Genomic DNA, 26,585 nt, shown 5'->3' with positions numbered 1-26,585 from the left:
TGTGTGTGTGTAGGTGTGTGTGTGTGTGTGTGTGTGTGTGTGTGTTTCTAAAAAAGGGGTGAAAGAGGAGATGATATAAGGAGACAAATGCATTTCTTAAAGTTCCCAGGCTTCTCTGGATAGACTTTAAACATGTAGATGATTTATATGGAGAACCAAAACTGCCATCATTAAAAATAAAAGCAGAAATATGTACTTGGCCCAATAAATACATCAATGCACTTGAAATGCACCTAATCATATAAAATAGGAGAACTTTACCATGTTTTTTTTTTAATTGACTCTTATTTTTATTTTTATTTTTTTGTCTTAGTTGTAACAAATTATATTTTTAAGCACATCATTTATGGTTAGCCCAGTCCATCCTCCTAACACTATTTACATGCTCGTTTCTTTAACACACTTTTCTCATGCCTATCAATCGTTCAAATATGCAATAACATCTAAGATGAACCAGTCTTGTTTGTATAACTGCTATACACTTCTAATATTCAAATTCAAATTTTAATCGTGGATTTCTTCATAGTTTTCTTTTCTTTTGTCGAATCTAAAGCATTTAAGGATAACAATCTCTTAAAGGCAGGAAATATTTTGTTTCCTAACGCGGTGCCTCCTAGAGAACTTTTAGCCGAATCAGAATGATACAAATGTCCCATAAATGAGAAAACAGTTTGCAAGTGGCAGCTGCAGGTGGGAGCATCTGTACGCTGCAAAGTCCAGGAACTGATGCGACAGCCATCTCTTTCAGAAACATGGAAACAAATATAGCATCCACGTTTGCAGAATCTGAGAGATGCACTTTACATGTCACACGCTCCGCACACAACATATAGACAAACTCTGCACCAACCGGCCGGTCTGGTGGCGTGGAGGCCTCACGACTTGCACTTGTTTTGGAGCAAGGACGTGGACACCTGCCAGTCACCGAGGAGACTGTTAACACCTCTATGCACCGATGTATTTTGGTGTCTGAGCCGACAGCTGGAGCTCGCTCAAAGTTGAGTCACGCAGCAGTGCAATTATCGCAAACCCAGCAGCAAATCCAGAACAAAATTATTTAAAAAATAAAATAAAATAAAATCCTGGTTTCCTGTCAAACTGAAGATTGTACTTTAGTTATTCCTGCTTCGTTCAGTCAACTAAAGCGTTCTTAAGACTGTAAGACATTTATTAACCATGCAAGAAACTAATGGCTCAATATGAGGAATAGCTCATTATGCTACAGGTGCATTTCAATAAATTATGATTTTATCCAAAACAATTTCTGTAAGTGAAAATCAGTTATAAACACTCACTTCACACAGATTGTTTTTTAATGTTCATGTTACAGTCACTTAAAACCGTTTACTTCAGAAAACCAAGAACATTCATCAACACAGACATTTTGTGATCACTTAATAACTTATGCGATCATCATTGTCACAACTGCATTCAGTCATATTAATGGAAAGTTGAATGGAAGGAAACAATGTGCACAAGCAGCAAGTATTATTAGATCCTTGAGAGGATTGTGAAGCAAAGCCCATTCATGCAAGAGTATTCAGTCCACAACACTGACATACTTTTAGTACGATGGTATTTCTTTACATGGTTATTCTTTTTCAGAGAAACTGAATTTTGAGTTTTATGTAAGTCATTATCATCAAAACCCGTTAGAAAGAAAGAAAGAAAGAAAGAAAGAAAGAAAGAAAGAAAGAAAGAAAGAAAGAAAGAAAGAAAGAAAGAAAGAAAGAAAGAAAGAAAGAAAGAAAGAAAGAAAGAAAGAAAGAAAGAAACAAAGAAAGAAAGAAAGAAAGAAAGAAAGAAAGAAAGAAAGAAACAAAGAAAGAAACAAAGAAAGAAAGAAACAAAGAAAGAAAGAAACAAAGAAAGGATGCTTCACTCTCCAATGAATCCTTAAAACAAATGAGATTCAGGTCACCGTTTTATGGTTTTATTACAAAAAGCCTTTCAATTCAACGAGGTACGACTTTATATGATCAAAATAAAGAAGACAAAATAAGGATTAGGATTTAATAGATTTTAGAAACCCCACACCAGCTTCCCTGTGGCGCCTTACTGCAGTAAAGGACGGCATTGGAGCGCCCCTCTGTGGTTGGTAAATGAAGTGCAGTAGAAAATGCAACCTATTTACTGAAACTGAAACAACCTATTTAACCTTAAATAACCACAAGCAACACACATACTGAGTCTAAAAAAACCCCAAACAAAACAACAACTTTACAGAGTTTATATATTTCTACCATAAATTTATTATAAAGATCTGAATAGATGAGACAACACTTTAGTTGTCTTTGTAGAGAGAACATTAAGGGAGAGAACATTAAAGCCTCTCTGATCAAGAGTCCTCATCTGATAATGCCCAACGACTCAAAATGAGCCATCTGAGTATTGAAGAAGTGAGAATGATCATTATGCACCAGCTAGGGTTTCAGAGTGGGTGTTGGGTTATATTTTGGGTTGACTTCCTGTTAAGTTTCTTTTTCTTTGAAAGAGATCAACGATGTGGAGCTTTCAGAAACTGTTCTTCACTCTGTGTTGTAAGTTTTTAAAAATTATTTTACACATCTTACATCTTATGTCAGGAGGGAGGACATGACAACATGCCAAAGAATAAGAACCCCTGATGCTGTCATCTGACTTTGACTGAAAATGTCTTCTTGTGTTGTCTTCTCTCTGCAGCAGCTCTGAGCTGTGTGTGCAGCGCTGCAGATTTGATCCATGTGTTTGGATACGAAGGTACAGGTGTGCAGATTTCCTGCTCATATCCTGAGGGTTATGAGACTTATGAAAAGTACCTGTGTAGGAACGACTGCGCGGACGAAGACGTCCTTATTACAACATCACAAACAAATAAACCCAGACACTCCATCCATGATGAGAGAACGACAAGAATCTTCACAACAACAATTTCTAACCTTCAGTCAGCCGACGCTGGGACATATTGGTGTGGAGTGTCAAAGAATGGAAAAGATCTCTACACCGAGGTAAAACTAGAAACAAAACAAGGTACGTAATTTTTTTTAATTTTATTATTTTTTTTACCATTTAAGTTGCTGAATAGTTTTCAAACAGGATTTGTGACTGTCTGAAGGGGCAACGCTCTAAGCGTCTGCGATATTCAGAACCGGTGGCAGTTGAGAAAAATTAGCACAATGACAGGATTTCCTCCATGTCTAATGATTAGTTTACCAAACTTTTGCAGCGCTGCTACTTTCAACATTTCAAACAAAGCATTGGGATATAAGTAACATGCAAACATAGAAGGAAAACATGCACACAGAAGAGAGTTTCATACAGAACTGAAAACTTCATTAGTCTTTATGAACTGAGTGAATTGTTGTTAAGATCAACTACTAGGGTAAAAAAAAAAATAAGAAGGAAAAAAATTATGTTCTTCTTTTGACAATGGAAAAAATCCTCTCCTACAAATAAACTACAAATAAGCAGCTTGGACTACAACGCCCAGAAAAGTATTCAAAAACGTTTTCCAAATTGTATTGAGATTTGAAGTTATAGAGCATCAATAAATATCACATGCATGTAAAGTGGAAGGAAACCAAAATCAGAAATGTTCACGGTTCGAACTCTTTTTACTTGGCTGGACCTAAACAAAATTCAGCTCCTCCAATTGCATTTAGAAGCCAACTAATCAGTGAAGCATGTGAACGAGATGAATGTGTTTTCAAGGCCTTAATGGAGCTCATGTGAGCAAACAACAGGACTTTGGGTGCAAAAGCCCAAAGTCCTGCAGTTCTCTGCTTGTTGCATGTGTTTGCTAATCTAATAGCCCATCAGACAAGATCACAACGTTATTTTCCTGTGGTGGTTGTGCAGTGAAAAGTAGGCCATAGGGTTTAGCGCTTGGTTTTATTTAGAAATCATCCTACTTCTGCTTATGGTGGAGAGCAACACACACCCGTGTGCATTTGCGCCTTCGCTACTCCAGATCGGTCACAGATCTGAGCCACCTGCATGCAACACCTGCAACACAGTGGAAGGATTTCTGCTGGATTTTATTCAGATTCACGAGGAGTTAGAGAGATGCAGTAATACTAAAAGACTTCATTAAAAAGCTGATCTATGGCTGTGTCCGCCCAAATGAAGAGAGCCGTTGTGCTTTATCTCTGTGGAGTCTGGGGCCAATCAGATCGAGTTGGGAGTGAAGGAGGGTGGCGCTGAAATGAACTATTTACTTTTTTTGTTTTTTAAACTCAGGCAGCCTTTATTTGAGAGTGGTTCGATGGGAAAGTGGGTAAAGAAAGATAGGGAAGACATGTGGCAAAGTCATCAGGCTGGGACTCGAACCTGTGACGTCCGAATCAAGGACTAAGGCCTCCTTACAGGGTTGTGCTTTAACCCTGGCCCACCACGGCACCCCCAAAATTTTGCGATTACTTTTAACATTTATTTTTGATTGGCAGTTTTAAAAGGCGTGAAGATAATTAGTAAGCCCTTTCGCTGATTGCAGCGAATGAAAATAAAGTGAGAAAGCGAAAGCATTAGCTGTTGAAAGAGTCCACGCAATGTGCTATTCATGAAGCCGCTGCTGAACTGCAACATGCGACATCATCTGAGTACGTTTTTACAGATGGATGCTGCAGCACGGTGAACAATATCCAGGGTAACGAAGGCGGCTCAGTGACCATCAGCTGTCCGTACGACTCTCAGTCTGTCGACAAGCTGAAGTTCCTCTGCAGAGGAAACCGACCCTCCACTTGTCTTCAGCAGGCAGTGATCACCTCTAGCAACACACAAAATGGACGATTCAGACTCTCTGATGACAGGAAGTCAACAATATTCACAGTGACCATTTCCAGTCTGACCCTGGAGGATTCTGGGTCGTATCTTTGTGGAGTCCAGAGAAACTCAGGATTTGATGATTTCTCTGCTGTTGAGCTGGAGGTCAAAGGTGAGAAATCAAATTGTAAAATGTATATCAAAAAATAGTGTTCATAGGCCCTTTAATAATTTTATTTTGTGTGCTTTCCAGAATGGTGCTGTGTGACGTCAAAGACAATTAGAGAAACTGCAGGACATGAAGTAACCTTGCAGTGCCCTTATCCGCCTAATCACCGAAACAACAGGAAGTTCCTCTGCAAAGGAAGTCAACGCAGCAACTGCACAGACGTGATGAAGGGTCAAAGCAGATTCTTAGTGCACAGTGATTTCTCCGAGTCTTTCTCCGTTAAAATCACCCAGCTGGAAGCAGGAGATACCGGAACGTACTGGTGCTGCGTTCAGAGCCCGAGGAACGCCGGGAAATTATACCCAGTTTCATCTGTCTGTAGGTGAGAGGCACACAGGACACGTAAAGGACAATTTAAGTAAATATATCTAGCAAAAGATATATATTTATATCTTTTATTAAAAAAAAATATCTAGCAAAAGTGCAAAGCTTCTAAAGTTACTTATTGTACATGTTGATGGATAAAAATAAAACAGATGGGAACAATAATATAAAAAACTAAATTATATGATCACATTTGAAACAAGACGATCTAGAAAATAAAAATAAATAAAACATGGGGAAAAATTGTTTCGCATTCAAAAATTAGCTTTGTTCCAAATCCATCCAAGTTCCACCATGAACATCTCAAAAAAAGTGATCGCTTTTACAATCTGTTGTTTCTTTGACTGCCACAGTAGAAGAAGAACAGAATGCGGCCAAAGAGAAAACGCTTCAGGCGTTGCCAACACAAGACATCACAGCGGGTGAGAAAGTCAAAAATAACAGAAACCCAACACCCCAAATGAAACTGAGAACGAAATAACTCGGCGCTTTTTCGACTGAACTTATTTCCACTATTCCGCGTGACTCTCGGTTGTTCATCTGGTTCCCTTTGGAGTTATATTCAGTTCAAACCGTAAATGAGAAAAAATGTTTTGTGTGTCAGTAACCTTAATTTCACTGAGATGTTTGTCTCTGAGCAAAGCAAACCCAAACCTCTCGTGAGAATTTTCTGGTTTCTTCGACAGCATCTCGACACCAGAGCAGCAGAGCGAAAACTAGACTTACAACCGCCCCGCAGGTCTCTAAGGAACTCATTGAAGGTACAGCGAGTTTGTATTTTAGTGGAGGTATTCTTCAGGCTAGCAGCTAAAGGTACTTATGTTTATTTTATAAATGTTCCAGTTAAAACCCAATGTTTTCGATTTTGGTTTCAGTTTGACACAGGTTGGTTTGACACTGGTTTTGTGGTTTTGGTTTTTAGGTTGACATTGAAAACACCTCTTATGCTTATTAAGCACAGTGATATTTATATACTCTCCTCTGATGTCAAGCTCATTTTAGCCATTGTGAGTTAATATCTCAGGAATGATTACACAACACATTTTTTTCATTTGTTTAAGGAACAAAAATTGAGAGCAGAGGTTTACAGTTTTTTGAAGCTTTGTCTGCAGTGATGCAGATTTTGCTCTGGTTTCTTGAACTATTGGTCGATCTACACTTCAACTCTCACTTGAGCTATGAATCAGAACCGATAGCTTGCCACGGCAAAACCAGGAAGTCTCCCCGGGGGCCGATTTTACATATTCATAGATGGTGAAGGTGTGAATTCTAAAATTTCCAGTGACGTCAATAAAAAGAGGGAAAAAGCGAAGATTTGCAACGAGATTAGCGCTCAAAGTTTCAAAAGAGTTGCGCTAAAAGGCTGTTCATTTCCATTACTTTGCATCACCTCAACCCCCCAGAATTATAAAATTCTGACAAACATTGTATTTTAGACTGTTCTGTTTTATAATAATAAATAAGCAACTGAATCAATGTTTTAAGAAAGTTAAACGTAGCTTTTGTGTTTAATTGATTGTTTTTCTATGTTCAGGGTTTCCAGACGCCGCTCTCTATTCACTCGTTGCCGTCTTTGGTGGGCTGCTGCTGGTGACTGTCATCCTGGTCACGGTTTTCAAGAGCAAATGTCGCAAAGTGAAAGGTGAATTTAGAGCTTCCTCAAAATGTTTTGCAGTCCAGTCAAATTGCGCAGCTGTTTTCTCATGTTTCGTCCTGTTCCAGAAGTCGGAGTCGCTGCAGACGGGAAAAAGCTCGACTTCGTGGAAGCGCAGGAAGTGTGTGGAGGAGAAGATGTAAGAAAACTAAAGACCAAAGTTCTGCGGTCAAAATGTGATCAACCTTTACACCACATCTCTAGACGTCACAGTTTTTACTCTTGTGCACAATAAATGGCGGGCGATTTGAATGTAAAGTTTTATATTATAATATTTTTTGGCACTACTGGGATCATAATAACTTAAAGGCTTTCCCAGGATTCCCCTGTATTTTAGCTCCATCCATCTGTGCATGAACTCTGACCCGCTTCCTCTTAACCTCCTGCATGAATACACACCCACTGCATAATGCTGCCACTTCCATGTGTCAGTGTGGGGAACTGCAGTGTTAAAATGTTTTATAAAGCCCAGTGAAGTTTAACTTCTGTCTAGTCTGACCAAAGATACATCATTTGCAAAAAAAACATGAACCAGTTTTAGACATTTTTTTGCAAAATGTTTAAAAACTCCCTCCGCTCAACTTTATATGAAAATGCTGTACATTTTTCACAACATTCTAAATCTTGGAGATTTTGAATTTTGGATTTTCATCAGCTACAAGCTATAATAGACATTTACAAGAAATAAAGACTTAAAATATTTTACGGTATGAATCAATCAATCAATCAATCAATCAATCAATCAATCAATCAAATTTTATTTGTATAGCACATTTCAGCATCAAGGCATTTCAAAGTGCTTTACATCATATCAAACACAGAAACACAATGCAACATAGAATCAACAATCAAAACATGACATTTAGTCAAGTTCCATCATTAAATTTATAATTGATTACGTTTCAAATACAATCCTAAACAAGTGGGTTTTTAGTCGAGATTTAAAGGAAGTCAGTGTTTCTGCTGAGTAATTAAGCTGCATGACTTTCATTTTCTGCAATGAGTGGTTAAAAAAATATTGAACTTTTTCACAATATTCAAATGAAATGAAACTGAGGGGGAAAAAAAATCGAAGGGTTACTATTTATTTGATCATCACGTCCATCTGTGTATTTCAAAGCGTCTTTATAAAATGGTCTTTGTTGCATCGTGTACTGATGAAATGTGATCACTGTTTCCTTCAGGTGTATCAGAATCATGACTCTATGGTGATGAGGTCACAGCAGGTCGCCTCCTGGCAACAACATGCCAGCTGTCACTTCAGTGATGTGGACGAAGATGAAGCTGACTATGAAAACGTCACAGCAGCTGAAGACATCTACTGCAACCAGGATTTCCAAAAATATAAGTGACGGAGAGCAAGTTTAGCGCTTAACTAATGCACATTTTAATTTGTGGCTTCTCTGAAAATACTCAGAAAATAATATTTTCTTCTCTGAAAATATTGCAGTGGTTATCCAGAATTAATTTCTCTGTGTCTCAAGATTTATAGAAATATTTTCCGTTTAAATTTGTGTTGCTTTAATGTTTCTTTTTCACTGCACACATTTGCTTGATTTTATTGAAACAATCATATTATTATCTATACAAAAACAGCTACATATTAACCATATGTAAATAAAAATATGTACAAATAAACAAGTAGAGTTGAGAGGAACCCATATCTTATTAACAGTTATATTTCATATGTATATTATGTTTAAACGTATTATTCTGTATTTACTATCATTGTCGTTCAGTTATTTGTTTTATGCTGTATAAACGTGACATAAAAGTAAATCACAGGTTTCACATCTAATTTTTGAACTGAAAACGTGACAAAAGCAAAGAAATGGGAACCAAAAAAACAAAACAAAACAGCACATTAATTTAAGGAGCGATTATGACTTTTTGTTTTTCTTAAATGGATTTGTTTCTCTTAAGAACAAATCTATTTAAGCTCAACTAGCTCTGATGACAAGAGGAAGATAAAAACACGCAAATATTGATGATTCCTCCAAGAATGAAAAACTTTTAGTTGCGTTTAACTTCCTTCATGAGCACAGAAGCAGAAGTTGTTCCTCTTTTCTGAAAAATGTTTTATGAGAATCACTTCTGCTGACATAAATGGAACTGGTATCAAAACAGGGTTTATTATTTGGTCATTTTCTGACTTGGTATGTCATGTGCCAAGGTATCAAGATGTTTTTGTTTGTTTGTTTTAAGTAATTTTCAACATGAAATTAGTTTCGTGTATTTAATTTCTGGCAACTTACTATTTTATGAGAGTAAAACACTTACAGTTAAAAGTAGCTTAATAGGAGCTATTCAGTGTGGAGAGGCAATCAGCTGACTGTAAAGGAATCAGAAATGTTTTTAGTTAGCATCAGAGGGGAGGTCATATTACTCTATAGATTTGAATGAACAATCACAATCTGCTGAAAATATATTCAGAAAGGCATTTCTACACTTGAACTAATAAATAAGTAACCAAAGTATCTGAATCAGATAAAAAAGTTTCTGAAAGTCGAGTCTTTGACAAACAGGAGAAACTTCCAGCAGGGGCCTTGCAGGACCTGAGAGATGCATTGTTTTCAGCTAATGGCTCTTTGGAGCCCAAACATTAAGTTCTCTTTGTCCCGCTCTTCTCCTGGCATTCTTGAAGAAACAGGTCACTAATTACCACTCATGTTCCCCCCCAAAGGCCCGGCGGGCGCCCACAGAGTCAGCCGTGTCCCCCTGGACTGGAAGCTGTTTGTTGTTTTTACCTCAGAGAGGCCAACTCTCTGTAATTCCTATTTCGATTTGATACAGTCGGGGCTTCCGCACCTCCAGTATAGCAGAAGCAGTCAACCCCTAACAGGATATTTGGTAACATGTGCAGCAGAGAGGGGCATGGCTGTTGTGTTGTTGTTGGCTTGTATTGTAGTCCAGACCCACTTCCACTCCGCCCTTCGACCTCCAGACAGAGCCCTTCCTCACCCCCACGGCCATTAGCAAATTCATCAAACTCCGTCGATCCCCAGAGCAAAAACCAGCATTAATGCAGATAAATCCTCTGCAACAAGCTGACTGCTGAGAAGGTGAGCTGCTTTATTGGGTAAAGATGTTTATTATTAGTTGGACTTTCTTCACACATGATTTTGTCATTAAGTTCGAAACAATAATTTTGCTGCAAACCTATAGTGACATTTTTTTGTTTTTGTTTTGGTGAAATACTGATAATTCAGAACTTATTGTTTGCAGCGTTCAGGTACAACGACAGACAGAGTTAGCTGCTTCAGCATTTCCGGTGTCATTAATGGGCAAATAGTAAATAAATCTAAAACTAAAAAAATAAAAAATAAAAACACCGTGGTGGCCACTAGATGGTGCTGTTGCTCTAGATTGCCACCTGTGGATTCTTGACGTCTAACAGTTGAAAGAGTGAAAACTCTGCAACTCTGAAAGTTATTCAAATACATTCACATTCTGAAGTAAAATCAAATAGACTCGGCACAGCTGTTTATTCAAATCTGACAAATTTGCTCTGAATGTTTTGTTTACTGCATTAACACACTGTTTCCTCTAAATATTTCTCCCTGCTGTTTGTCCGGGTTTTTGCTTTAGTTTCTTGTCTTCTTGAACGATGTGGAACCTTCAAAACCTGCAGCTCATGTTGTGCAGTAAGTTATCAATTATGATTTTGAGGACATTTTCTTGCTGGATGTTGATTTCTCTACTTGTAACAAGTTTCTTTGAAAACAAATCTTTACTTCTACCAGGTGATTAAAAGTAGAAAAAGAACAAGCTTTTCATTGCATTTATTTCATGGGAATAGATCTGAGAATTATACACAGTGTTAAAGAGAAACAGATACATGACAACTTGGTTAAAATTGTCTTCTCTCTGCAGCAGCTCTGAGTTGTGTGAGCAGCGCTGCAGGTTTGATCCGCGTGTTCGGATATGAGGGGAGCGATGTGACGGTTTCCTGTCCGTATGATCCAGGATATGAGAGATACCAGAAGTACCTGTGTAAGAACAGCTGTGGTTACAGTGATTTTCTTATCAAATCATCACAGGAAAATAAAACCAAATACTCCGCTTACGATGACAAAAGAGCAAGAGTCGTCGCAGTGACCATCACCGATCTTCATTTTGGTGATGCTGGGGGATATTGGTGTGGAGTGACCAGAGCAGGAAAAGATATCTACACTGAAGTAAAGCTGGAAGTAAAAGCAGGTAAATAATCAAACTCTTCATCCTCAGAGTGATAAAGTTTGAGCTTACTGGTAGATTGCAGAGAAAAACGCTGAATCCAGGGAGGTCGGTGTGTGTCAAGGTGGATGGTGGAAACTAGGGAATGATCAATTTTGGTTACTTTTCCTCTAGTTTTATTTCTATACTGTAAGGATTGTCCTTAAAAATAAGAACAGAGCAACAAATAAAAGGCAGAAGAAGAACGAGAAGTAAGACAAAAACAAACCTTTGAATGATCCATGTTGATTCCTTTCTTTGTTTAAATAATTCATTGATCAGAGTTAACTTGCTGAACTTAAACAAGAACATGAGCACAACACCAACTAAAATACAGACAGAAAGTGTTTTTGATTGAATAAAGCATGAAGACGGGGACTGGGGAGAGTTACACTTAAATTAAATCATGGGATTTAAATAGAAAATTCCCATAGACTAGAAGAGAATAAGATTGATACGACTGAACACAGGTTGCCTGAAACAGAACATCAAAAAAATGACCTTATCTTGTTTAAAGAGCATTTTTTAAACTTATTTTCATCAAATTTTTTAACGTCTTAGTATTAGATCAGTTCAAATACAAAAAACAACACAATAGGAGGTTTGTGCTTTTGGTTTGATGTTATATTATTTCAGTATTTAATTATTAAAAACTTAAAACAAATGATATGAAAATCCTACTATTTCTGGCTTGGACACGTACGTCCAGGTTTTCAAAGATTGCTACATTTCTGTCTCTTTGCTTCTTAGAATTACATTTTTCTGTAGCTTTTGCTGTAGGTAACAGTTTTGTCTTCCTATCAGACAGATGCTGCGACAAAGTGAATAAAATCCAAAGTATTGAGGAAGGTTCAGTGACCATCAGCTGTCCGTACGACTCTCAGTTTGTCGACAAGCTGAAGTTCCTCTGCAGAGGAAACCGACCCTCCACTTGTCTTCAGCAGGCAGTGATCACCTCTAGCAACACACAAAATGGACGATTCAGACTCTCTGATGACAGGAAGTCAACAATATTCACAGTGACCATTTCCAGTCTGACCCTGGAGGATTCTGGGTCGTATCTTTGTGGAGTCCAGAGAAACTCAGGATTTGATGATTTCTCTGCTGTTGAGCTGGAGGTCAAAGGTGAGAGATGAAAACTTTACCTCAATTTCTTTTAAATGGAACATTTCTTAATAAATAAAAAAAAATCTGGGAAAAATTTACAAAAAATAGCCTATTAATAGTCTACAAATATAACAAAAAAAATTAGATAAGCTTGATAAAAACTATTTAAAGATGTCATAAATTATGATGTACTTTATAGATCCACTAATAATAGTTTTGTATCTAAAAACACATGACTGGTACTTTTAGTGTCATTCTTTGCGGAAATACAGTGCAGGAAATTTTGAAAAACGTCTATACTTTGCATTTGTTATCATACCTGTATTTAAAAACATTACTGATTTATTTAACCAAAGTTATTAAGAGTTATTTCAGTAGGTAGATTTGATCCTTGATATTGGGCCGTTATGCATATTCTACATTCACCCTGCTGGCAGAAAACAGTTCCCAAACTTCTAGTGCTGCATATGAAAAAAATATTTACACGAGTTTACCAAAACATTGATGCCACGGATCTCCTCGACTGATTGTTGTAGACCTCGATGCTGCAGCATGGGCTGCGTTTTTATTTCTTTTTTGAGATTTTTTTTTTCCGGCCTCATTTTACTTCTTGGTTGTCATAGAGAAAGGAGAGCAAAATGCAAGTGGAGAAAAAAAGCTGGAGGATCTGCCACCAAGCATCACGGCAGAAGGTGAGAGAGATCAGGCCACTCACACACGAAGCAGAGAAAGCGGTTTCAGTAAACCTCCGTGTTGCAACAGGAACGGTAAGTTTAGCAAATGACACATATGACCAAACGACTTGAATCACAATGTTACTTGGGATTCAAGTCCTTTGGTAACTACTCTGCTGTAAACCTTTCACCACTTGTGATTGAGCGGTTGAGGACGATTGTTTTTTTTGTTTTTTTGCGGATGTCTTACTGTTGCCTGGCAACCACAAAGCATGTGACTTTTACTTTTTCCAAGACTCAAATCGAAACTGAGACAGAAAATTAGTTTGTTAATTGTCAGAGTGAGTGATGCATGATGGCTGCAGAGACGTGAGACCTTCTTCAGTTGACTGGAGTTTGTTTAGTGATTCTGAAGTTTCTCTCAAACGGTTTTCTATCTCGTCGCAGACGGAGAGGTTTTGAAAAAAACATTTGTTTCTGTGTGCAAAACATGAGGGGGAGAGAGGGACATCAAGTCATGTTTCCAAAGGAGCGGGTTTGCTTTTACCGTGCTCCTGGTTTGAAACTGTGTATGTGTATTGACATTTTTTGTACTTTTTTCCTCTTTGTTTTTCTATTTTTAAAGATCATCTGAACATCTGTAGACATTTCAGTGCTCAGAGTTCAGTCACTGAATGTTTGGCTACTTGAAGACGAAAGATCACGGTGAAAAAAAAAATACAATCTGTTAAACTTGAGTTTGTTTTTTTTCTCTAACAGTTTATGAGCATCAGAGCAGCACAGTGAAAACTATCATCATTACTACCAGACCACCAGCATCAGAGGAACAGGCTGAAGGTACAGTGTGTGTTAACGTCTGAATGTTTACAGATGTGATATGTTGAGAGACCGAACAAACAAAACTGTGCACGTTCTCCAATTATCATCTGAATATTGAAGTCAAGGGTTTTTGAGATTGCTGCCGGCTTTTTGCGTTTCATATTTCAGGAAGTGAATATGAATAAAATTGATGTCAGAAGGCTTTAAAAAGTTACCAGTGTAATCACCACCAGTGTAATATTTACTGACAGGATTATATTTCTATTTGATATATACATCTATAAGCTACACAACAACGACTGTGTTAATCTATAATAGACACAATCTGCCAGTGTTTATTACCAGTGTTTATTACCAGTGTTTATTACCAGTGTTTATTACCACTGGCAGATTTTGTTTTTAAAGCTATTTTCAGACAATCACAAAATTAGAAATGAAACCATGTGAACTGTGGGTGAGTTTTGAACTAAATAATTTAGATGCTTTCATTTACATTCAATTAAACCCACCATGTGGGAAACCTTTACTCTTCTCAATAATAAGGTTGAAAACCTTTTATTGGCATTGTAGCAGCCAAGCTGACTTTAAAGCTGCTGACCAGATTTTTCTATGTTTCCTCTGGAGTTTTTATGAGCTTTATTTCTTTGGAGCTCATCATCCGAATTGTAAATCCTTCGACAGATTCAAGTTGAGATTCCAGTTTCTCCACAGCACTATTACTTCTCCTCCTAAGAAGAAGCACACTTCTAAACTTTAATTATTTTCTTTAGACTCTGATTCAATTTGGGCTTAACTTTAACTGTAAAATCATATAATCTACACTGACATCTTTTGTTTCTTTTTTTCCGGCAGTGCATTATCATCAGAGCACCACAATGAAAACTACAACACCACTGGTTTCTGAGGAACTGACTGAAGGTGCTCTATGTATTTATCAAAACATACAGACCGATTTGGTATTTAGTTATTAAGATAGAAAACAATCTTTTAAAGTAAAAACATATATATATATTTATATATATAAAACATCTTAATGTTTCCTCTCTCCAGCACCTGTGAGCAGCGCTGCAGGTTCGATCCGGGTGTTTGGATATGAGGCGGAGGCGTGAGCGTTTCCTGCCCCTATGATCGGGGATTCGAGGGTCATCAGAAATACCTGTGCAACAACGACTGTCGTTACGGTGATGTTCTTATAACAACATCACAACGAGGAAGAAGTGGAAAATACTCCATTCACGTTGATAAAACAACCAGAGTCTTCACAGTGATCGTCTCTGACCTTCGTCTTGGTGACGCTGGGAAATACTGGTGTGGAGTGACAAGAATAGGAAGAGATATCAACACTGAAAGAAATCTGGAGGTAAAACCAGGTAAATATTGGAGTCGGTGTTTCAAACACGTCAGTAAAGATTAGGACAAGACGAGCAATGACCATTTTTATATGTGGTGTCTAACGTACTTACTGACTAATACAGGTTAAATAATGTTTTATTAGTTATTTATTTAAGTTATAACTAGACATGATCCACACACTGACTGTGCTTCCATTAGTGCTTGATACTAATAGACAAATAGAAATTAATAAATCGGAATAAATTACAGCAAAGATAACATTATTCCTTGAGGACATTTTTGTTTCTTTCAATTAAGCATTGTTTTCTTACACAAAGACGTTGTTATTTTATATTGTTGTTTATCTTCCTATCAGACAGATGTTGCAACAAAGTGAATAAAATCCAAAGTATTGAGGAAGGTTCAGTGACCATCAGCTGTCCGTACGACTCTCAGTCTGTCAACAAGCTGAAGTTCCTCTGCAGAGGAAACCGACCCTCCACTTGTCTTCAGCAGGCAGTGATCACCTCTAGCAACACACAAAATGGACGATTCAGACTCTCTGATGACAGGAAGTCAACAATATTCACAGTGACCATTTCCAGTCTGACCCTGGAGGATTCTGGGTCGTATCTTTGTGGAGTCCAGAGAAACTCAGGATTTGATGATTTCTCTGCTGTTGAGCTGGAGGTCAAAGGTGAGAAGCCAAGCAGGCTATCTCAGTTTTTTTTTTTGTGATCTCAACCTGTTTTCTCTCTCAAAGAAAACAAAAAAAATGTTGCTATTTTTTTTTTCTTCAGCAGAGTCGTGCTGCACAAAGACAAAGAACATGAGTGGCATAATGGAGCATAGCGTGACCTTCCAGTGCCCTTATTCACCCCAGCATCCCAATGACACAATGTTCCTCTGCAAGGGAGACAGAGCCAGCAACTGCACAGACATGACGGGTCAAAGTAGGTTTATTCTGAGCAATGTTTCCTCCAGCTCTTTCTCTGTGACGGTCACAAAGCTGGAAGCAGGAGATGCTGGAATGTACTGGTGTGGCTCTGGCCCAGGGGCGAATGTTGGAAACTACACCCGCTTTCATCTTTCTGTAGGTGAGTAAGTTGTAAGGTCCCACCAAAACTTAGACCAAACCTACGGCCTTGTGTTCATGTCAACCAATCCGTATTTATGCCTATAAGCCTTAATTATCTCACTTCAAATACTCTAAGTAATTATTTTAATGTGTTTGACCGATAGTGTTTGTTAGAGAATTTTCGGTATTATCATTTTGTTATTACTTTAGTTTTAGTTCAAATTCAGTCTGTTTAAAGTGTTCTGTTTATCTTCTGACCTGGAGGTCAGGATTGTCTGTTTATCTTCATGTGAAACCGTTAAGTTCTGTGTTCTCAGACCCTAAATTCTTATCAACCAGAATGCCCTCTAAACTGCCTGTGAGCAGTCGTATTTTGTTTTGTTAACAGCTTGACCGAGATTTGAACCGGGCTCAGATCGTAGATTAGTTATCACACCTGGAAATGGGTTACTGGTTGTTTAGGTTACATGTTTTACGACCTCTGTTGTTTTTACTAACTGCCCCCTTGGCTGTTTTTCTTTGACAATAAAACAGGGGCTCGCGTGGAAGGAGATCAGAACTCTCTGTGAACAGCTTGGAGAAGCTGATATCGGAGACTTCTCCTTTTGCAAAAGCTTTGTCATAAAATTCATATATACGTTGTCTGCGGTTCTTTTATTTTAGGTTCAAGGAAAAGTACCTATCAGTGTTGTATGTGCATAAATGTTTAATTTCTTTTTTTCTGTTCATGGTAGATGCGACTCTCCACCAACTTCCAGATCCAGCTTTCTATGCCCTGGTTGCTTTAGCTGCTGGGCTGCTGCTGATGGTGACAATGGTCCTAGTTAAAGTTTACAAGAATAATTGTCACAAAACGTTGAAAGGTGAGCTTGTTTTTGTCTGCAATAAGAGATGTATAAATAAATTCAATAATTTATGCTTTTTTTTCTTTCAGAAAGAGAAGTTTCCAGATGAAGAATCTAAACTTCATTTCGCAGACACATCAGCTGCAGATGTTTTAGAGGACGTCTAAAACATCTGCAGACCAAAGCTTCGCCTGCAGGGGCTGTGGAATCATATGAGATAATGTTCACTGGACTATTTAAGCCTAAATTAATGCAATTCTTTATTTAAGTACTCAGATTAAATTTGTTTTAGCAAGTTTAGGTCTTATTTTTGAGCAATTTTCATTCAAAAAGTGTGTTTGTGAGAGGTGAAAAACGAATACAAATAGCTGAACCTGCAAAATAAAATAATTATCTCACAATGTCAAACTATGCACAGCTGAGGAAATGCAATTGTATCTGTAATAATGAATAAAGCATGACAGGTATAAACAGTGTAAAAATTTCTAAACTCTAAACTGCACACCTAAACGATAGAATAAATAAGAAATAAACTGGAACTTTGAGTTAAAATTTATTCATGAGGATGGCAGGAATAAATGATGACAAGAAGGCAACAACATTCACTGTGACGTTTTCCACTCGGACTCTGAAGGCACCATCGGTAACAATAGGATGTTCCTGTGCAGAGGAGACCAGAGCAGCATGTCTTATGAGGTTTTGTTCACACTGCACTATCTTCAGAGCACGGTGATACACATGCAGACTAAGAGGAATAATACTGGAGTTTACAAAACTGAAAATCTAACAGCCAAAATGGACGTACGTTTTTTTTTTGTACTGAATGCTCACATTTTCTTAGATTTGGCATGTTGCTTGTTGCAGAGAAAGAAAAACAGAATGTTATGTCAGAAAAGCCCAAAAATGGAAGGTGAGACGGGGAAATGAAACTGGATTAGAGGCAGTGTTTACAGAAACACATTCTGACCTTCATATTTAGCGTGTTCATATTTAATGTGTGGATTTCCTCTCTACTCCAAAAATGCAATCAAAAGAGTAACTTGACCAAAGCAGCCACTTAATTTGCTGTCGATTTTAAGAAATATAACAGAAAACAAATATAACATAAAAACAAAGCATGTTGTTTGATGGACCTGGTGTTAAGGTTATATTTGAACAGACTGCAGTTCCTCCGATTCAAACAAATTTCAAACAGACTTATCAGTGAAAAGTGGACTTAAATCATCCACAAATTCATTCTTTTTATCCAGTGAGATGAAAAATTGATGTAATTAAGAGTCTGTCAGTAAGGTTCTCTCAGTGCCTTATGTATCTAATGTGCAGCGTTTACTCAGAAAACACAGAATGCAGCTTATTTTATGCTATTTCTATTCTACTAGTTTCTGTTCTTGTTTAGACACAAAGGTGAGAGGTGCTAACCTCAGGAAGCCCACTGGTTTCCTCATATTTTTTTCTAAGAGAAGAGTAACTTTACTTCTGCTTTAGTTTGTCTGTTGCCTCCAGGAACGGAAAGATGTGGAGCCTCTACTGGCTCCTCATGTGCAGTAAGTTGTATTATTTGATGTTAAATATGTTGTTTTTCTGTCGCCATTCGATTTATTACCTCCTGATATAATCTCATATATTAGCTTGACCTATTTTGGCACAACAAAAACAAAGCTGAGCATTAACCATCTGAGTTGACAGTTGATGATCTTCAGGTTTAGACTTTGAGTGGTTTACAAAATAAAATTAAACATTTAAACGTATAATATATGACTACTAACTTCTCATTTTAGCTGCTGCTGTGAGTTGTGTGACCGGTGATGTGATCTCTGTGTTCGGATATGAGGGCGGCGCTCTAAAGGTTCCCTGTCCATATGGTCCAGGATACGAGGATTATGAAAAGTACCTGTGCAAGAGCGACTGCAAAGTTGATGATGACGTTCTAATTAAATCAAAAGGAAATAACAACAAATACTCAAGCGATGATAACAAAAGAGCAAGAACCTTCACAGTGACCGTTGCAGACCTTCGTCTTGATGATGCTGGAAAATACTGGTGTGGAGTGACCAAAGGCTTTACAGATATATACAAGGAAGTAAAGCTGAACATAAGACCAGGTGAAAGAATAAAGTTCAAATAAGAATAATGAAATGTGATACAGTCAAGCTGTTTCACCAAAAGCTTTGCTTAATGTAACATTTAGTTAAATTGCCGTTCCTAAAGTATCGTTTCCTTGTACTTTATGGTATATTGTAAACAACACAACTGGATTTCAGAACAACCTCTGCACCACCTTCAGTCCTTTGGCCATAGAAAATAAAGTCCAGTATATAAGAGCTCTGAAATGCTTTGGATTATACAGAAAAAGGAAAATTGTTATGCAAACAGGCAGCGACATTAAGACGTTAAGCATGTTTCCAGAAAAACATTCTGTATGTGCTTTTCCTCATAACTTCTGCTACTTTACCGTGTTGTCTTCCTATCAGACAGAGCGTTGAAGTCCCCCAGCAGAACAAGGGAGTCCCCAGGTGGAGCACTTTCCAGTACCCCCTCTAGGGACTCCAAAAAAGGTGGATAATCTGAGCTGTCGTTCAGCCCGTAAGCACAAATGACAGTCAGGACCCGTCCCCCCACCCGTAGGCGGAGGGAGGCTACCCTCTCGTTCACTGGGGTAAACCCCAACGTACAGGCGGTGAGATGGGGAGCAACAAGTATGTCCACTCCTGTCAACGCCTCTCACCCTGGGCAACTCCAGAGTGGAAGTATGTCCAGCCCGTCTCAAGGAGACTGGTTCCAGAACCAGAGACATGCGTCGAGGTGAGACCGACTATTTCTAGCCGGAACCTCTCGACCTCACACACTAGCTCCGGCTCCTTCCCCACCAGAGAGGTGACATTCCACGTCCCAAGAGCTAGCTTCTGCAACCGAGGAGCGGACCACCAGGGTCCCTCCCTCAGCCGCCACCCCCTCTTATGGGAGGTGGGACCATGTGAGGGGGGGCCCATGTTTCCTCTGGCCGGGCTCCATGGGTAAAAGCACGGCCACCAGGTGCTCGCCATCATGCCCCCCCTACAGGCCTGGCTCCAGAGTGGGGGGAGGGAACATGAAGTCCAATGTTGTTGTCCATCATCAAGGTCTTCGGGCTGCGCTTTGTCTAGTCCCTCAGCTTGGACATGTCTGCCTTGGGTGACCCTACCAGGCGCATGAAAACCCACCTGTTTAGAGTTGTATTCGAAACGTAATCAATTGCAAATTTATTGACGGAATCTGACTATGTTGTGTTTTTATTGTTGATTCTATGTTGCATTGTATTTTTGTGTTTGATTTGATGTAAAGCACTTTGAAATGCCTTGCTGCTGAAATGTGCTATACAAATAAAGTTTGATTGATTTTGATTGATGAAGCCCCAGACACCATAGCTCTCAGGATCATTGGGGCACTCAAACCCCTCCACCGCGATAAGGTGGCAGCCCAAGGAGAGGGCTGCCACCTATATATATATATATTTTTTTTTTTTTTTTTTTGCCAGCTTTGCATTGAGAAGGAGCTCCTATAATGAGCTTAGCAATTTCTGATGGCTAGTCTGAAGGACTATATTTTATCTCTTCACCTAACACCTTACCATGTCACTTTTCTTGCACCCACACTTTTAACATTTTCTACTCAAGCATTTGCTCAAGTTTCACTAAACAGTGGCCCCACATTTGCTCAGAGTAATTATTACTCTCCCTTAACAGGCAACCACCTCACTTCTCACCTCACTTATACAGAGCCTGTAAGAAAACATGTGTTTCTTCCAGGCTCTGTTCATGTGTTTTCTGCACATGAACAGAATAAAGAAACACCAATTAAGTTGGCATATTTAAAGAAAAGAACATCTAAAGTTCAAACATGAAGATCTGCACAGAAGATTAAAACCAGGAAACTGAGTGTCCCTCAAAACTCCACCCCCACTTTGTGGTGGTGAAAAAAAAAATCTATTTCCTGCATTTGTGGGTAAAACCTGTGAGCGTCTCAGTTGCAGAGTTATCATTTGACCAATGGAGAAACCAGACTTTTCACACTGATGACTTAAGTCGACACGTTCAAAAGGTGTTAAAACTTCTGAGTTCGTCTAAATGTCTCATTTTAAAATAACTTCTACTTCAGTTTAGCTCTGGTTGAGAAGAACAACGAGATGTGGAGCCGTCAACTCATCATCATCTGCAGTAAGACATAATATATTATCTACAGCAGTTTGCTTTAATCTTATGATGAAATTTATTTCATTAAAATAAAATGTGTTTTTAAATTATAAAGCATTTACTTAAAGACTCAGTAGCACTTCCTGTTTGTGTTGTGACTGAAATGTGATCGTCTTATCTCATACAAACTAATTGTGCTTTTTATTTGAAAAAGTAGTTTTACAAAACTTGTAAATAATAATTATTGTTCACATGTTGAAGCATAAAAACTAAACTGATGTTGTTTTCTGTCTGCAGCAGCTCTGAGTTTTGTGATCAGTGCTGAAGGTTTGATTGAAGTGTTTGGATACGAGGGAAGAGATGTAAAGATTACATGTCGCTATGATGAGGGATATCAGAACTATGAAAAATACCTTTGTAAGAATGAATGTGGCTACAGTGACGTTCTCATTACAACAACACAGAAAAATAAAGGAAAATATTCCATCACTGATAATATAAAGATCAGAGTCGTCACAGTGACCATCTCTGATCTTCAATCACGTGATGCTGGGAAATACAAGTGTGGAATCATAGTGTGGGGAACAGATCTCTACAGTGAAGTAAAACTGCACATAAAAGAAGGTAAATAATAAGTTCATGTTTCTATATTTCACTCACAGCAAATTAAAATGAGTTAAATGAAACATCAATGTCTAACCATGTTAATAATAAACACTTTTAATCAATGTGGTCTTAAATTTACCTATTATTAGAAGCAAAATGTATTTTCTAATTTTGCTAGTTGAATTATCAAGTACTTGCAGATCTGGATCGTCTTCTATGTTGAAAATAAATACCTGTTTAGACATCAATGCACACAAGTTAATGCAAGACAATTGTACTAGTCTATAATGTTAAATATAAATCTCTATCAAACAAGAACAACTTTCTTTTATGTGAAGATTTTTTCTAGTTTTTCTTTCACTTTACATTGTTTTTAACCTCATGTCAGACAGATGTTGCAACAACGTGAATAAAATCCAAAGTATTGAGGAAGGTTCAGTGACCATCAGCTGTCCGTACGACTCTCAGTCTGTCAACAAGCTGAAGTTCCTCTGCAGAGGAAACCGACCCTCCACTTGTCTTCAGCAGGCAGTGATCACCTCTAGCAACACACAAAATGGACGATTCAGACTCTCTGATGACAGGAAGTCAACAATATTCACAGTGACCATTTCCAGTCTGACCCTGGAGGATTCTGGGTCGTATCTTTGTGGAGTCCAGAGAAACTCAGGATTTGATGATTTCTCTGCTGTTGAGCTGGAGGTCAAAGGTGAGAAGTCAAACTACCTGTGTTCAGATCAATTATCATAGAAGAGTGTGACTTGAACTTTCAACATATACATTGTTTTTTTTTTGTCAGAGTGGTGCTGTGTGGAGTCAAAGAACATGAGTGGCATTGTGGGACGTGCTGTAACCTTCCAGTGTCCTTATCCACATCATCATCGTAACAATATGATGTTCCTCTGCAAAGGAGACCAGCGCAGCAACTGCACATACATGACTTATCAAGGAAGATTCACACTGCATAATGATAATGAGACCTTTTTTTCTGTGGTGATCACAAAACTGGAAGCAGAGGATTCTGGGACATACTGGTGCAGATCAGACTCTGAGTGGAGTGTTGGAAACTACACCCAGTTTCATCTGACTGTGGGTAAGAGCATGATGATACACTGAAGCCACCCTATTGAATGTAATAATAATGTTTTTATTCATAAAGCAGATTATAAATCTCAGATAGTTATAAAATTGTCCAAGCATGAGCTGCTTGGTACAGAATTGGTACAGAACCAGATATTTTGATTTAATGATTGCAGTGGTGAACTCATAGTTTATTATGAGTTCATAATAAAGTAACACTCTGCTGTGTTACTTGTCGCAGAGGAAGCAGAACAGCGCGGTGTGTCAGAGGAGTTCATAATAGAAGGTGAGATGGTGAAATGAAACTGAGTTTGTGGCAGAGATGTTCATATTTGGCATGTCCATGTATGGTGTGTATTTATCAGAGTTGGTTGATCTCTAAACTTTTACTTATATCTCAGATTCAATAGACGAATTTAACGAAAGAGTCCCCCTTCACTTTACTAAGGTATCAACTTATATTGCTGTAAATTTCTAGAAAACTCACAGAATAACCTCGAAAACATGATATGGTTTGATGCAAATAGTTTTCATCAAAATTATCCTGATTTATTCAAACAACCTAAACAGTCTGATCAGTGCAAGCTGCTAGGAACCTGATAAAAACCAGCACCATGTTCTAGACTTTACTTCATAAAGATGATCTGGACCCTCGGCTATTGAGAAACGATCACTTGCTGAAGGCATGAACTCAATAATGTTACTCAGTAATGTTAATTAATAGCGGATGTGAAACTCCATACTTAAAGTGCTGCATGAAGTGCTAAAGTGCTTTTAGTAAAATACACATGTGCTCTTGCAAATTAAAATAAAATTGGTTTCAGTAATAGAAACCTCTTCATTGGAGGGGAAGTTAAGCTTTTTGATATGTTTTTGATTTGAACCCAGTGGAGGCCCAGGAGCTCCACCCTTCAGTCTGGCTCCAGGATGGTGCTCTAATGTTCCTCATCCATGTAGACTTTGTACATTTATGAGAGTTTCCCCATCATGATAATAAAATCTCTCCTGATCTGATCCCTTCTCTGAGGTCCTTCCTACTTGTAGCAGCGTGGCGCTTTAAGGCTGATGTGTTTGAGGAAGTCAAGTCATTTCATCTTGAATTTGTTTCACTCTTTATTTGTGACTTTCATCTGCAGCTGCATACTGGCTTTTCGCTGCTCTTCCTGTTCTGCTGCTGATACTGATAATCATCCTGGTCAAAGTTTGCAAGACCAAACGTCGCCAGTTGAAAGGTGAGTTTAGTGTTTTCGCTTTCAACAAAGGCAAATGTGCGTATAAGCTCATTTATTTTCATTTGCTTTGTTTCACTTGAAGCAGCAGTCGACATGAACACAAGCAAACTGGAGGCAGTAGATGCACAAGACGTGACGAGTGAGGAAGACGTAAGAAAACCCAAGTCCAAATGGTTTTTTTCTTTACACGGCCCAACATGAGGCGGCACTTTAGATGTTTTTATATGAAAACTTTAGTTGATACAATAATAAATAAAAACCTTTACATGTCTTCAAAAGCATATTTCTGCTCAAGATTCTTTGCTAAATTGATCAAATCTATTTGAAGAACATTTACACCTGGAAGGCTCATAGATTGTACGAACTCTGCTGCTAACATGTCTGACACTGACATGCCTTTTACCCACACTGAGTTTTCTGCTTGTACCTTAAATAGATATTTACATTGCTACATTACTCTAGAGTTTTATTAAAGGGTTTGTTTACTCTAGAGGCTTTTATTCGACAGGCGTCAGACAGTGCTAACCGTTGGAATCTATTCCTTCTTTTTTAGATGTACAAAAATCAAAATGTTGCTGCGATGTTCTCGCAGCAGAAGAGGATGCAGGGCACACATTTCCTCTCTGGAGACGCAGAGGAAGACAAAGTAATCTATGAAAACAAATCTACTGCAACCATTTTATTTAAAACAAGGGAGATGAAGGATTGGCAAAACTAGCTCTTTGTTAAAAGACAAATAATTATTTCCACAGAAAACTAGAAAATTGTTTTTGTTCCTGAAAAATGTTGTCTGGGTTAAATCGTTATCATTTCACTTCTTGTGGTAGTTTGAGCTTTAGCTTTAAAACAGTGTGCAGTTCATTTATACTCTGGGTCTGATCAAAAAAGTAATACTTTGACTTTAAGGGGAAAATAAATAATAAGTGGATGTATAAATTTATGATCTCTTCCTTCTTTTGTAGCTTTATGAAAGTCCTGATGATCCTCCAGTGCGCTCACAGCGGAGGGCCTGCAAAGAGCAGAGATCTGTTCACATCTATGAGGACTATGAAGATGAAGCTCAATATGAAAACATTTCAACAACTGAGGACATTTACTGCAATGAGTTCTTTTCAAAGACTCAGAGATAAAGAGTGAGCCAAATGTTGGGTCTGACCTGTATGTGGATAACTGTATTTGTGTGAGGCTGAAGCTTTTCCTTGAGTTCCTAAAAGTCTTTATTCATGTGACATCATCATCATCTTAGTGCTGCTGGTAGTGACAACTTTCATGAGCTTTAAAATTCTGCTTTTCCTTTACTTCATACTAATAAAACTGCAGTTTTGTAATCTTATAAACCAAATTTTAAGTCAAAAGAAATAAACGACGAAGTTCGTGATTCTAGTGTGTCAGTGTGATTTTGTGTGAATGTAAGGCCGGGTCGACATGGAGCCTTTTACTGACGGTTTCATTAAAAATAGTAAAAAAAAAAAAAATAAAGAAATAAAAAAAAAGTTAGCAATGGGCATAAGACTCAAAAGGCTGGATGCAGAAGAGTGTTTGTTATTGTATGAAGGTGAGAAGACCTTAGAGAAAAAAACACTTTGGATTATCCTGTGTTCATGAAGAGTTTTCCTTAAACACACAACATTGAAAGCCTTTATTTAGTTAAGTGGTTATCACAGGTAGTAAGGATTGCCAATAAGAATTCCCTGTGATAACCAGGCAATCCTTGGTTGCCTGGTAGTGCTGCCCACTACCTCTAGACAATCATTTTAATAATAAATGCCTCTGAAGGGCTTGAAATGGTTCTTGTTGTCGTGTCCTCCCAGTTCTTGTTGTGGTCATCAGAGTCGGGTCATAACGTTGTGTAACAGATGTCTGATAATAATATTTAATACTTATTAGTTTTTATCTCTAATGTTATTAAGGTGTGTTAAAACTATATGCAGACAGAACAAGTCAGAGTGACATGTACTGTCATATCAGCCTGGACACTGAAGGACAGGACATCAGTTCACTGTGTGACGATTTGCATCTTCTGGCTCTGTTGTGTTTCTGAAACCAGGAAGGAATTTCAAAAGAAGTTTAAAGAATTTACACATATGAAAAATATTCACACCTATGGCAGATTTTGGTCCTATTTTCATTTGAGCATTTTCCTTTGAAAGGAATTTTAACATTTTGGAGTTTCATAATCTGAGTCTCAACTTGAACCACTAGAGGGAGCTAAAGATTAGTCTGAGGTTGGGGCGGCCTTCATACATTAAACACTTGGAGCTCACTATCTAATATAACATTTTCTTTGAACAAACAGAAACATTCAGTGGAGGATGCAGATAAACTACCTGGAGCAGGCGGTAAAAGAGAGGAAGATGGTGCTGTTTCCATGGTTACAGCTGTTACTTAACATGCAGTGAACTTCCTTCTCTTCCACCAGATGTTTTCTGCACACAAACAGAATAAAGAAACACCAATTAAGTTGGCATATTTAAAGAAAAA

At 38.0% G+C, this 26,585-nt stretch overlaps 3 protein-coding genes and 1 long non-coding RNA gene across 6 annotated transcripts; all 4 read left to right on the top strand.

Moving 5' to 3' along the window:
* Positions 1-1,782: 1,782 nt before the first annotated feature.
* Positions 1,783-5,259, top strand: LOC122829315 (polymeric immunoglobulin receptor-like; the record flags this gene model as incomplete). Its single annotated transcript, XM_044113758.1, has 4 exons — positions 1,783-2,540; positions 2,683-3,009; positions 4,592-4,912; positions 4,994-5,259. Coding segments are annotated over exons 1-4 (951 nt in total), but the record flags the coding sequence as incomplete, so codon positions are not given.
* Position 5,260: 1 nt separating this feature from the next.
* On the top strand, positions 5,261-8,604 carry LOC122829670. Its single transcript, XR_006370409.1, has 6 exons — positions 5,261-5,291; positions 5,647-5,715; positions 5,980-6,054; positions 6,828-6,935; positions 7,016-7,086; positions 8,132-8,604. It is a non-coding gene; the product is annotated as an uncharacterized LOC122829670 (long non-coding RNA).
* A 1,021-nt stretch (positions 8,605-9,625) lies between these two features.
* Positions 9,626-19,142, top strand: LOC122829314 (polymeric immunoglobulin receptor-like). The gene is made up of 11 exons (XM_044113757.1): positions 9,626-10,009; positions 10,536-10,591; positions 10,821-11,147; positions 11,967-12,287; positions 12,893-12,961; positions 13,703-13,780; positions 14,615-14,680; positions 14,813-14,867; positions 15,475-15,791; positions 15,895-16,191; positions 18,796-19,142. Exons 2-11 carry the CDS (start codon positions 10,555-10,557, stop codon positions 19,140-19,142), a joined length of 1,914 nt encoding a protein of 637 aa, XP_043969692.1. The 5' UTR covers positions 9,626-10,009; positions 10,536-10,554.
* Positions 19,143-21,072: 1,930 nt separating this feature from the next.
* On the top strand, positions 21,073-25,500 carry LOC122829619 (polymeric immunoglobulin receptor-like). Of its 3 annotated transcripts, none has more exons than XM_044114340.1 (9): positions 21,073-21,210; positions 21,484-21,810; positions 22,181-22,501; positions 22,592-22,885; positions 23,114-23,158; positions 24,009-24,104; positions 24,190-24,254; positions 24,658-24,750; positions 25,067-25,500. In XM_044114340.1, the coding sequence occupies exons 1-9, from the start codon at positions 21,180-21,182 to the stop codon at positions 25,232-25,234; spliced, it is 1,440 nt and encodes a 479-aa protein (XP_043970275.1). In that variant the 5' UTR covers positions 21,073-21,179; the 3' UTR covers positions 25,235-25,500. The 3 variants fall into 3 exon arrangements, with proteins under 3 accessions (XP_043970275.1, XP_043970274.1, XP_043970276.1); XM_044114339.1 differs by having other exon boundaries at positions 24,187-24,254; XM_044114341.1 differs by having other exon boundaries at positions 21,080-21,210; positions 21,487-21,810; positions 24,187-24,254.
* The last annotated feature ends 1,085 nt before the right edge of the window (positions 25,501-26,585 follow it).

Source organism: Gambusia affinis, linkage group LG04 (assembly GCF_019740435.1).
Source record: "Gambusia affinis linkage group LG04, SWU_Gaff_1.0, whole genome shotgun sequence".
Taxonomy (NCBI): Eukaryota; Metazoa; Chordata; class Actinopteri; order Cyprinodontiformes; family Poeciliidae; genus Gambusia; species Gambusia affinis.
This window is presented reverse-complemented; position numbering and strand designations above follow the sequence as displayed.

Coding starts and splice junctions, on each gene's coding strand:
- LOC122829619 (XM_044114339.1), top strand. CDS start 21,180: ATGTGGAGCCGTCAACTCATCATCATCTGCA. Junction 23,159..24,008: donor AGAGGAGTTCATAATAGAAG/GTGAGATGGTGA, acceptor TTTCATCTGCAG/CTGCATACTGGCTTTTCGCT. Junction 24,105..24,186: donor CAAACGTCGCCAGTTGAAAG/GTGAGTTTAGTG, acceptor TTTCACTTGAAG/CAGCAGTCGACATGAACACA.
- LOC122829314 (XM_044113757.1), top strand. CDS start 10,555: ATGTGGAACCTTCAAAACCTGCAGCTCATGTTGTGCA. Junction 15,792..15,894: donor TGTTGAGCTGGAGGTCAAAG/GTGAGAAGCCAA, acceptor TTTTTTCTTCAG/CAGAGTCGTGCTGCACAAAG. Junction 16,192..18,795: donor CCGCTTTCATCTTTCTGTAG/GTGAGTAAGTTG, acceptor TTCTCATTTTAG/CTGCTGCTGTGAGTTGTGTG.